The 12,718-nt window shown below is 41.9% G+C and overlaps 1 protein-coding gene across 1 annotated transcript in view; it reads right to left on the bottom strand.

The window, feature by feature from the left end:
- Positions 1–517: 517 nt before the first annotated feature.
- The window catches only part of cct2 (chaperonin containing TCP1, subunit 2 (beta)), a 13,122-nt gene continuing 921 nt past the window's right edge, over positions 518–12,718 (bottom strand). The window contains exons 2-15 of the mRNA XM_034076998.2: positions 11,953–12,027; positions 11,789–11,854; positions 11,442–11,553; positions 10,776–10,852; positions 9,984–10,096; positions 7,546–7,748; positions 7,351–7,451; positions 7,038–7,165; positions 4,926–5,149; positions 3,958–4,086; positions 3,741–3,844; positions 2,839–2,941; positions 2,052–2,193; positions 518–848 (exon numbers count right to left, since the gene is read on the bottom strand). Coding sequence (XP_033932889.1) covers positions 818–848; positions 2,052–2,193; positions 2,839–2,941; positions 3,741–3,844; positions 3,958–4,086; positions 4,926–5,149; positions 7,038–7,165; positions 7,351–7,451; positions 7,546–7,748; positions 9,984–10,096; positions 10,776–10,852; positions 11,442–11,553; positions 11,789–11,854; positions 11,953–12,027 — 1,608 coding nt within the window. The 3' untranslated portion in view covers positions 518–817. The remainder of the gene's footprint in view (positions 849–2,051; positions 2,194–2,838; positions 2,942–3,740; positions 3,845–3,957; positions 4,087–4,925; positions 5,150–7,037; positions 7,166–7,350; positions 7,452–7,545; positions 7,749–9,983; positions 10,097–10,775; positions 10,853–11,441; positions 11,554–11,788; positions 11,855–11,952; positions 12,028–12,718) is intronic.

Genomic DNA, 12,718 nt, shown 5'->3' with positions numbered 1-12,718 from the left:
TACTGATGTACACCTGAACATCAGCAGGAGAGGACTCTTTAAAGTAGAGACACTGCACACTGATATACACCTGAACATCAGCAGGAGAGGACTCTTTAAAGTAGAGACACTACATACTGATATACACCTGCACATCAGCAGGAGAGGACTCTTTAAAGTAGAGACACTACATACTGATATACACCTGCACATCAGCAGGAGAGGACTCTTTAAAGTAGAGACACTACATACTGATGTACACCTGAACATCAGCAGGAGAGGACTCTTTAAAGTAGAGACACTACATACTGATATACACATGAGGACTCTTTAAAGTAGGGACACTACATACTGATATACACCTGAACACCAGCAGGAGAGGACTCTTTAAAGTAGAGACACTACATACTGATATACACATGAGGACTCTTTAAAGTAGGGACACTACATACTGATATACACCTGAACATCAGCAGGAGAGAACTCTTTAAACTATAAGTTAGAAAACATTAAGATTCACAAAAACCACCAACAAATGTTTCAAGTGAGGATTGGTTCTTTTATTTTCAGTAAACAAAACAAACGTCTAAAGTTACGATCAGAGCGACGTCGGCAAACACGATCTAACGTTAGCATAACCACGTGACCTCAGCTAACGTTAGCATCACAGCCAACGTTAGCTTCACACTGACGTTAGCTACATGTGTGGTTAGCTAGCGTTAGCCTGCGCGGTGCTTCCACAGAAAAAAAAACATATCGGAGCGTTTCTTTAATTAGGACAGAGGCGATAAATAAGAAAACTGATCCCTCCCACGTTCTTCATCCGCCTCTTCCTCCTCTAGCAGGGGTGATGGTCGGGGACTCTCTTCCTGCACAAACAAACAAACAAACAAACAACAGTCAGTAAACAATATTTTAAAGCGCAGTGAAAACTGTTCAGAAACTTGCATTTTTTTCTTGCCTTTTCTCCCAAACATTTTATATGTAGCTTTCAAACAGTATTTATTTTAAATTCTAATTTAATTAAAGTACATTTTTGTGCCATTCCCAATTTTTTTCCCCACACATTAATATCTTTATTATAATTTTTTTATTATGATTTAATAGTTTCAAAAACAAAGTACATTTTGTACAATTTTTCCACAAACATTTTCAGCATATATGAGACATTTAGGCTGAAGCAGGTTATTTACAAGAGTCTCTTGACCCTTAAAGGTCATCCATCATGCTATTTTTAGGCAACAGCACAGCTCTCAGATATATAAAAACATGTCTATGAAGTGCTTTGCTCCAAACAGATCATTCTAGCCACGCCTCATATCCCTCTGTTTCACTTCCTGTTTCTAAAGTGCTGATTTGGGGATAAAGCTTTAAAGAGGAGGGTCTGAGCTCATGCGGGACCCGGCAGCTACCGTCTAAACTAAATGCTGCCGTGATGAAACGCCATATCATGGATTATCAAGGCTCTGAAACAGTCTGGAGCTCAAAGGCTTTCTCTCTCCCGGTTACACCACAAGGTGAGTTCCTTTCTACTTCCTGCTTCTTCACACACATGCGCTCCAGCACAGGTTAGCTCTGAGTGTTAGCATGCTAATGTAAACACCGACCATATTACGTCCAGAACAGTCGGGCATTGTTTCTGATAGCAACGTTTCTGATTGGCCCGTGGGTCCACATTTCAGATGTTACGTCATATCGGACGCACATCTGGATCAGCTCCGTTGTTCCCCGTTTTTAGAGATTTGGGTACGGAGGAAAAGAGAGAGGGTTTATTCCCTGACGCTGCGTGAGTTCCCCGACACACCGGGGACACATGTTGATGTAGAGAAGACATCACAAAGTGCATTTTGCATGATAGGTCCCCTTTAATGCATTTAAATAAACCTTAGAAATGTGACCTGCCCTTTAAACTGATTCTAGCAGCTGCATTAATTTGTCATATGTCTAATGTTGGGGAATGTTCGGTGGAGTTTGTGATAACTGTAAAAGAATCTATGTTTAAAAAAGAAAAAAAAGGAAATGTGACCAGCTTGTGTTTAAATAAAGGTTATTTGAATGCCGCGGACACTGACCTGGGAGCAGCTTTGATGATGTTGTCGACTCGGAGGATCATCTCCGCGGCCTCGGAGGCGCTGAGCAGCACCTGCCGCTTCACCTGGAACGACTCCGTGATGCCGAGCTCCGCCATGTTGCCGATAGTGCCCTCGTTCATATCTGAAGAAACACGTCATCAATATTAGAAACACAAAAACAGGACGAATAAAAATCCGTTGGTGCGCGGGGCTAATGCTGATAATGCAAATGCGAGCAAATAAAATAAGAGTTTTACGGAACCCCCCCCCCCCTCTCTAGCAGGGACTGAAAAGGTTCCCGGTTTTTTTTTTTCTAGTTCCAGATCTTTTTGGTGAGAACGCAAAATCCCTGGAACTATCAGAACTATTCCTGGGAAATAATATTATATAATATACTGATTTAATATTATTAATAAATACTAAAATAGTCAATAAAGTTGATTTAAGAAAATAGATTTTTATTAGGAGAAAAGGACTATTTGTATTTATTTACAACTGCAGTCGGAAACGGAGGTTAAATCTTATGTTTAACCAACATATAAAATGAAATACAAGTTTATAAAGAAAAAAAAATTAAATATATTATATAAAATATACACAGTGAAAACCAACAAATAAATACAAACAATTTCAATAAAAAAGGTAAATATATAAATTAAATTGATAAAGACATTTATTTGTTACTTTTGCAGAAATCAATCATGTTTGTTTGTGTTAATTAATATTGACTCGAATGGCATTTCATATAACTCCCATATATATCCTTTATTTAACCAGGTAGACGTACCGAGTCCCCAGGTCCCCCCCTTGTTGTCCTGGTGAGCCGCTCTCAGCTGAGCCACCAGGTCGGCGCTGTCGTATCCGGCGTTATCAGCGATGATAGTTGGGAGCTGAGAAACAACGGGAAGAAACATTAACAAAGAAACGACTGAGATTTAAGAAATGTTGCAGGACTTGGTACAATCCTTTAAAAGCAGTGTTTATCAAAGCGTGGGCCGCCAAATCATTTGCAAAACATCATGATTCGTGTGGAAACATTTCGTTATTAAGATTTATTTTAATCTCTTTTCCTTTCTCCTCCTTAGCAACGGTCATTACAGTCCTTAGCAACGGTCATTACAGTCCTTAGCAACAGTCATTACAGTCCTTAGCAACAGTCATTACAGTCCTTAGCAACAGTCATTACAGTCCTTAGCAACAGTCATTACAGTCCTTAGCAACAGTCATTACAGTCCTTAGCAACAGTCATTACAGTCCTTAGCAACAGTCATTACAGTCCTTAGCAACAGTCATTACAGTCCTTAGCAACAGTCATTACAGTCCTTAGCAACAGTCATTACAGTCCTTAGCAACAGTCATTACAGTCCTTAGCAACAGTCATTACAGTCCTTAGCAACAGTCATTACAGTCCTTAGCAACAGTCATTACAGTCCTTAGCAACAGTCATCAAAGTCCTTAGCAACAGTCATCACAGTCCTTAGCAACAGTCATCACAGTCCTTAGCAACAGTCATCACAGTCCTTAGCAACAGTCTGTTATACTGGATTTACAACGTGTCACATGTTCTGAATGGACCAATCAGAACTGTATTTAGCCTCCTTATTGTTTATGGTTGAATGTGGGACGCGAAACATTCTTAGATTCTTAAGTGGATCCTGAAAAAGGTAAAAGTATTCAAATGGAGCGTACCATCCTCAGAGCCTTGGCGAAGGACTCCATGGCGACCGCCTCCTTTCCTGCTGTCCGATTGGCCAGATCAGTGACCACACGAGCCATCAGCATCTCAGAGCAGCCTGCGGGGAGAGGGGGGTATTAGGTACGGTTCTAAAGGATTTAAAATCAAATGTAATCACCGCATTCAACAAAAAAAAAAATACATCAGATTAAATCAGAAGTGTGTGTGTACCTCCTCCGTAGACGGTGCGGGGCTCCTTGATGGTCTGAGATAACACACACAGAGCGTCGTGCAGCGAGCGCTCCGCCTCGTCCAGAATCTGCTGGGTGGCTCCTCTCAGGACGATGGTGCACGCCTGGCCTGAAGAGGGAAACACGTTAGAAACCTCGGAGAGCCACAGAGAGAGAGTGTTGAGAAAACACTGAACGTCCTCTTCCAACATGAGAGTAGCATGCTAACAGAGGTATCAACTGTAGCTGTGAGCATGACAGGATGTGAGATGACCTGGAAGAGCATCAGGACTGCTTGGGGCAGATGATAGCTATGTGATGAACATGATGACTCAGCCTCTATGGAGACAGACATCAAGCATGCTCATTTCTGACGTGGAGCTAATCTGAAGTAAACATTGAAGACTGCTTTCTGTTCCTCCATCTTGTGACTGTGTGACTCCCTCTCTTGGATATCAGCATGTGAAGGACACTGATCAGGAACTAGTCTCTGTATGTGATGACTCCTTCCTTCTGGAGAGGATCACAGATACGTGGATCCTGAGGCTGAAGCTCAAGCCGGGGACCAGGGATTATTAATTATTTCAAAAAAGTAATAATTTTGATATTTTGAGAAAAAGTATTAAAAAAAAGTCAATTTTTGAGAAAAGTAAAAAAAAAATGGAGATTTTGGAGAAAAGGTCAGATTTTTTATTGGATTTCAGAAAAAGTCCGAATGTTTTGAGATTTTTGAGAAAAAGTTGGACTTTTTGAGAAAAAGTCAGATTTTTTAGATTTTGACTGCTTCCCTTCTGGAGAGGATCACAGATACGTGGATCCTGAGGTTGAAGCTCAAGCCGGGGACCAGGGAGAGTTTTCTAACAATGTGTTTCATGGATGTATAATAAGAACTGGATACAGCATGTATGAGAGTGTGTGTGTGTGTGTGTGTGTGTGTGTGTGTGTGTGTGTGTGTGTGTGTGTTCTCACCCATGGCGACTCCAGAGAAGTGTATGAGTGTGTCCTCTCCGATCATCACCTCCTCGATCAGCTTGCAGTGTCCCAGCTTCACGAGCTCGGGGTGGTCGAAGGTGGAGGTGATCTCTCCCCCGGTGACCAGGGCGAGGCGCTCCACGCCCGCGAAGTCAGCGTGCTCGATCGCCATGACGCCCGCCTGAGCGAACAGCTGCTCGGGGTAGTTATAGATCAGCTGTCTGAAGAGAGAGAGGAACGTTAAAGACAGTAGATAAAAGAGGTAACATGAGCACCGATTTGAACTTTGAAAGCAAGCAGAAAACAAAACGTTAAAATGTCCCAAACATATTGGAATTACTTTGTTTGAAAACAACAAAGAGATGTTAAAAAATATATGTAAAAAGTTAGAAGAGAGTGTGTGTGTACCTGTGTGTGTGTACCTGTGTGAGTACGGGTGTACCTGTGTGTGTGTGTGTGTGTGTGTGTGTGTGTGTACCTGTGTGAGTACGGGTGTACCTGTGTGTGTACTTTTGTGTACCTGTGTGTACCTGTGTGTGTATGTGTGTACCTGTGTGAGTACGTGTGTGTACCTGCGTGTGTACACCTGTGTGAGTACCTGTGTGAGTACGTGTGTACCTGTGTGAGTACGTGTGTACCTGTGTGAGTACGTGTGTACCTGTGTGAGTACGTGTGTACCTGTGTAGTTACCTGTGTGAGTACGTGTGTACCTGTGTGAGTACGTGAGTGTGTACCTGTGTGAGTGTGTGTATACGTGTGTGTGTGTGTATACGTGTGTGTGTGTGTGTGTGTGAGTGTGTACCTGTGTGAGTGTGTGTATACGTGTGTGTATGTGTGTGTGTGTGAGTGTGTACCTGTGTGTGTATCTGTGTACTAGGGATGTGCATCTCCATCACTGAGGCCGATGCGATGCGCATCTCGATACGTTGCCACGATACGATACATTAACGATACATTTGAAACACCAGGCGATGCGATTCAACACTATGCAAAAATAATGATGCTTCAATTTGGTACGACAGAGGATTTTTGTTTTATTCCTTACATGCAGCAAATCATACATTAACAAAAAAGTGCTTTACATATTTGGTGCTGCACATCCCATCATGCCGTTTACTTTTTACCTTTGAAAGCTCTCCAGAGTACCATGTGATAACGCCTCAGTTACACAATGTAAGGATGCATTGCTCATGATTAACAAATAACAGCTACCATGGTGCCATGCCATACAGCTGCTGCCTGATGTGCTGAACACTCAAAGGCTAACAACAAAGAATACAAATAACCTTTCACAAACAGGTATTTCATAACTGCTCACAGTGAGGAAGACGCTGAGCTGTGATTGGCCGTCACAGGCTGCTGTAAACTAAACACCTCTCTGACAGGACGCCTCACTGACTTTCAGGTTTCTCTTTTCAGCCGCAGACCCCATGTCGCCTCTTTATGTGCGTCGCTAAGTTCCTCGTACTACTTGTGTACTTTAAAGCGGCTCGGCATCGTTAACAATTTGCGAGTGATTTTTCAAGTTGACCGTCTGTAGTATATAGTGCCGCGCACACATACCATCAGGACGTTACTGATGGCGTGCGGCTGCGGAGTGATACTGTGTGTATGCAAGCCCGCATCTAGGACGGATCTATGTATCATGGCTCCTGTTGAGTAATAAAGATACCTCACACAAAGGTCCACGGATACCTGATTACTCTCCATGACCTGCGGTCAGCTATAGAGCATAAAGGACTATTACACCGTCTTTCTGGAACAATCCGAAGTGTTTTTCGGTGCGCTGCGTTTCTCTTTCCCCTCAACTTCCGTGTGTGTTGATAACTGAGACTCTCGGCCTGCGTAGTGGCGAAGCAAATATCAAAGATCGTCTCTGCTGAGCGTTGACAAGATGAGGGGATTTTATATGAATGAATCGGTTTTTTAGCGATGCAAAGACGCTACGCAATCGATGCATCGCGAGTTCAACCCAAACTGTAGCCGATGTGCACTCTTTCAACCGGTGCACTCGCATCTTGAACGTTTATGCCGGTGCACCGATGCGAATCGGTGAATCTTAACATCTCTACTGTGTACGTGTGTGTGTGTGTACGTGTGTGTGTGTACCTGTTGATGAAGCAGTTGATCCCGTGTTTCAGGATGCGCTCGACTTTCTCTTTCATCTTTTCTTTCTCCGCCATCTCGATCTCGGCCACCTTCGCCGTCGAGTCCACGCGAACCCTGGAGCCGAAGATCTGAGAACACACACACACACACATTAAATAGAAACGCGCTCCACAAATAAAATGCATTATTATTAAACACACACGAAATCCTGAGCATGATGCAAACTGTTCTAAATGAGTGTGTGTATATGACAGTGTGTGTGTGGGAGAGTGTGTGTGAGAGTGTGTGTGAGTGTGTGTGTGTGTGTGTGCACCTTGATCTTGTCGGTGTCCATGCCCGTGTTGGCGATCAGGATGTTGACGTTCTCCATCCTCTTCGGCTGGTTCACTCCGATCTTCTTGTCCAGCAGGAAACCTTCAGAACCGGAATTATAAATAAAATTAGCATTCGTTTTTAGGGTTCAGCGTCAGCCAATCAGAGAGGTCGCTGGCGATGACGGCGCGCTCACCTTCGTCCAGGTAGGAGTCGGTGAGGCTGCCCCCGAGCTTCTTGATGATGTGAATGGCCTCCAGGTCTCCGGAGCCCTTCAAGCGCATCACGGCGTCGACGGCCAGCTGAGAGAAGTGCGCTTTGTGATGAGTCAGCAGTTTGGAGGACAGCGTCGTGCGGGCGATGTTCAGAAGGTCCTCCTGGAAAGCTGCCGCGTCGTTGCTATGGAGATCAGAGGGGGGGGGGGGTCATCATTACAGAGAAGTTAAAATGTATTGTTTAATGTATCAGGGTATGCAGGAATCCTGAAGTCACATGAAATACCTTTTAACGACGGGGCTTCTGCGTCATACTCACTTAACGGGAAGAAGCTCGGCGAACTGACGATTAGGGTTGCCAGAAACTGACCATTATCAAAATCGATTATTCGGCAGCCCTGGCGAATAATAATCGATTATTCGACCGACCGATTAATACTATTAATATTATTAGCATATATATATTTATATATATTTTGGTTGAAACTAAGCCAGAAAAAAAAAAAAAAAAAAAAAAAAAATCGATTTTTAAAAATAATATTCGATTATCGAGACTGTAGCGAATATTCGAATAATCGCTGGCATCCCTACTGACGATATGAACAATTTTGACTGAAACAAAAACACAAGTCTCACAAGAAGCGTCGAAATGAGCCCGAGCGAAAAAGGTATAAATCGATCGGTATACTTATCGGATCAAACGAGCTTAGCTAGCAGATTCTAGAAGTGTCAGGGTCACCACTGAGCGATGCACGCCGTAGCTTTAGGCAGCAGAACTCGGAGATACGCTCACCTCCGCCTTTACTCTGATCGAAAGTCGTGATCAACGGCTGGCGGGTTAATCCTTCGCTTAATCCAATGTTTCCGTCACTTTGAAAACATTACCGATAATCCATACGTCAAAAACTGAGTTTTCATATTAGCTGCTAACGATAGCTTCAGAGTGTATGACAGCTTCCTGTTTCGGCGACGCGTCACTCTCACTCCTTATTTGGTCAAACGTGTGTGTGTGGAACTTCCCCTCGATTCTATTGGCTGTGACGGTTACGAAGAGATGTGGGCCGACGAGGGTCAGAGATCGGGCCGATCCACCCAAACGACCCCAGAAGCGTTTTTTTTCGTGCTAAATCTAAAAAAAGGGCAAATTACTTTCACTATAATTAGTGTTCCACTATAGTACTTCAAAACTTTATTCTTTCCCTTATTTCAGCCAATACTTTGGCTCTCCATAACTTCAGCTTATTTTCAGCTACAGAAACCATTCAAATATTAAACTATTCAGCCTGTTCAGGAATCGATGGGAAACCTTCAACTTCTTCAAAATATTTCATACTTTTTGAAATATTCAGCTTTTGAAACTCTTTTTGTAACATTGAAGTCAATGGGAAGAGCCTTCAAATCCACTTTCCTACACACTTTGCGCCAAATGCATCTCCTTCCACATAATTTCAGCCAGACCCTTCATTCCAGCTTTCAAATGACCACAAGACCTTCCGCTATAAAACTTGACTTTTACTTTTGATATCTTTTAAACATTCTGAGATATTGAGTTTAGTTTGGAGCTTGGGAGAGAGGCATTTTTCAGATGTTTACATTACGGTGGATGGAGCGGCTCGTTAACTCTAGAGTGCTTTGATCTCAAAACAGAGTGCAGGACAGCTCAAAATTCTCCCCCAAAAATGTTTTAAACTTGCCATACTTCCCAAACCCTACACTCCTCAGACATATTTTAATACAAATTCATTCACTACTACTTACATCTGATATTTAACTCCTTCAGCCTATTTTCAGCTGCAGAAAACATTCAACTATTACACTATTCAGCTATTTCAGGACATCAAGGCTAGACATGTTGTTTATACCTTTTTTAAACCTTTTCCTTTAAATATTAAGCTTTTTCTGCATTTTTTTTTAGCTAAAATCAGCTACTATTCAACTAATAACATATTCAGCATTTTCAGCCATAAATGTTCACAGTTTACAGCATTCGCACGCATTTTCTGCAGGAAATGCATTTTCTAGTTAATGCTTATTACTCCGATATCGATCCGATCTCCATTCAGAAAACACGCATTTTAAAGGTGTTTCTCTGCCGTCTGTCTGCAGACTCAAAGCATTAATTCATGGTTGTTACTAACCGGTATCAGTGTGTTGTTACTTCGGCATCATTTAGAAACGCGTATTACAATTAAATCACGGTCAAATATGTTCATCCCGGTTGTTGGCCCGGAAAGAACCTCGATTCTGGAGAGCCAGAAAAACGGTGAAATAGTACCCGGAACTACGCCGAGTGGAAACGCAACCCAAAACGAGCCGGGCACGCTTCAACCGCGCAGTAGAATCCAAACGCGATGTGTTTTAAAACCAGAGAAAGTTGAATATGTTCTGTGTTGAGAACGTGTTTCCGCCTCAGGCTGACCTGTGGTCAACGGCCGCCTCCCGCAGAGCGTCCCTGGCGACCTGCGTTGCTTTCCTCCAGCCGGCGATGATGGTCTGAGGGTGGATCTTCTTCGCGATCAGCAGCTCTGCTTCCTGGAACACACAGTATCACACACACGGGGGGAAATGAGGCGAGAGAAATATGTGAAAACATTTGTTTTGTAACAGAGTAAAAGGCAATCAGAGTATAAGACTATGCGTTTGAAATGATCATTTGACACGACAATAGGGCGATTAATCGATTTTAAATCTAAATTTGAAATGATGCGATTATCAAAATCGACAAAAACTGCGATTTTTTTGTTTGTTCTTCTTGTGTGTCAGTCCTCCACACCAATCAGAAGTGCTGTGCTCCACACGTACCAGCCATCGTTAACCAATCAGAAGTGGCCCATGATAGCAGGTGATAAACAGATTGATCCAATCACCTGCCCTTTCCAGATGGCTTCCAGTGGAGCTTTAGATGGTTTCTGAGTCAGGTCAGCTCCATCACATGTTTCCATTACAGGGTGAATCTTAAACTGAAGCTCGACTTTAAAGCAACCCAACGGAAGTTTCATGTAAGTTTAGTTTTTTCACTCGTAGCTCGGGGCGCTAGAGACGGGAGCACGTTGATGCGACCTTCGGAGCCGGAGATATGGCCGCATTTTACAATAAACTTCCCAAATATCGCAAATAAAATCTCAATATCTGTCAGAAAAATCCAATTACATTATTTCCCCACATCGTGCAGCCGACATGACAACCAATGTCTAAATAAAGAGTGCGTTACCCTCAGCAGCTCTGCAGCGAGAACGGTGACGGAGGTCGTTCCATCGCCAACTTCATCGTCCTGAACCTTAGACATGTCTGAAACACAAACAACCGTTTCATTCGTGTTTTATATTTAAATGTACATGAATAGTTACCGATTCATTACCAGGTAGAATTAGATATTAGAAGTGTATTTTACAGGGTTCAATGTAGCTTTAACGTTCCTTAAAGGTGGGGTAGGTAAGAATGGAGAAAGCAGCTCGAGTGCGCTCGAATTAGAAAATACACTGCCGGAAGAAATCTGCCCCTTCCTCTCAGAGCCCCGCCTCCAACGCGCACATGACCAATGAGGGAACGAGGTAAGTGTGTGCCCCGATGGAAGGCTGACAGGCAGGCAGGCCATCCAGTTACTTTAGCCGGCTCAGATGATTGGTCGAGCTTTTCACAGCGCCACGGCTTCAAAGCACTTCAGATATTCATTGCTATCGGGATGTTCAGAGCATTCCATGGAAGATAACAACAAGTGTATCTCGAGCCGGTTTCTCAAACTTACCACACCTTTAAGTCGACAAATGATTATTCTCGTAAGTTAATAGTTTAGCCTATTAAGAAAATGCAACTTCGTGGAGCCGAATGTCTTAGTTTATCAAAACGTCAATTACCCCCAACAAACGTTTTTACTCACCAACCAGGACTTTCGCGGCGGGGTTGTCGACGCCGATGGATTTCAGGATCGTCGCTCCGTCGTTGGTCACCGTGACTAAACCCTGTTTCCCGCCACCCAGCAGGATCTTATCCTAAAGGGGGGAAATATTATTAAATTATATAAAATATAAGTTAGTTTATGGAGGCAGACGTTTATGAACAGACACGATTAAAGACGTTTTTGCTTATTTTACTGACTTTTCTAGTTCAATATCACCCAAACTCCACATGGAAATCAATATAATCAAATACTATAACAATTGTAATGTTATTATATCATTTATTATAAAACTATAATCAGTTATGGTGATTTTTTAAAAGCCGTACCATCCCCTTAGGACCCAAGGTGCTCTTCACCAGATCTCCGATGGCGATGGCGCCGATGAAGGACGACTGCAGAGAAAACACAGATTAAAACAAACAATTCAATATATTTTTTTAAAAAGCTTGTCTTCTTCTTTAACTTGTCAAATAAATAGATAAAAGCCCACCATTCGTGCGGTCTCAGCTTTCTCTTCATCTGCTCCATTTTTGAAGATGTTGATCGGGGCCATCGATAGGGACGCCTAGACACACGAAACAATCAGAAATAAATCAAAAAAAATGTGTTTTCTGGATTTTAGTCAACGTTAGGGATGTCCCAATCTGTTTTTATAATGTACCACTGCATAGATTTGGATATAGAACTTGTTTTAATATGTATTTTCGTTATATATAGAATTTTTAGGGTTTTCTTCTTTAAAAAAATGAATCAAAATGATCACTTTAATTATTTCAGATTCACTTACAGTCCACTGACTAACAGACATAGCTCTACAGTTTAACACAAGACAACAGCATTACAAATTAAAGCATCATACGTGGTTACTAACTTGAATATAAACCATCTGAAACCAGCTTAATAAATCATTTAAACAAGTATTAATATTAATTTTCCATTGTCGTTCTTTTATTTTGAGATGTTTTCATTGTATAATTGTTTATTTTCTACTCTTTTTTTATGTCTAATAATGTGCAATACTTTGTTTTACATGCTGCTGCAACCATCTCCATTTGGGATCAATTAAATAAATCTTATTTGTCTTAATGTACCGCTTCTTTTTGTAAAATATTGAATTTTGTATAGTATTTTTAAATTGTCTTAATTTCAATGCATTTGTAATTTCACTCAAAATAATGGGGAAAAATATAATTTATGCACAATTAGCCACTTTATATGATATGTTTAATACAATACTAAATGACGGTGTGATTTCT

This window comes from Pseudochaenichthys georgianus, unplaced genomic scaffold (genome assembly GCF_902827115.2).
Source record: "Pseudochaenichthys georgianus unplaced genomic scaffold, fPseGeo1.2 scaffold_1186_arrow_ctg1, whole genome shotgun sequence".
Lineage (NCBI taxonomy): Eukaryota > Metazoa > Chordata > Actinopteri > Perciformes > Channichthyidae > Pseudochaenichthys > Pseudochaenichthys georgianus.
The sequence above is the reverse complement of the archived record's forward strand: the minus strand, read 5'-3'. Positions and strand labels throughout refer to the sequence as shown.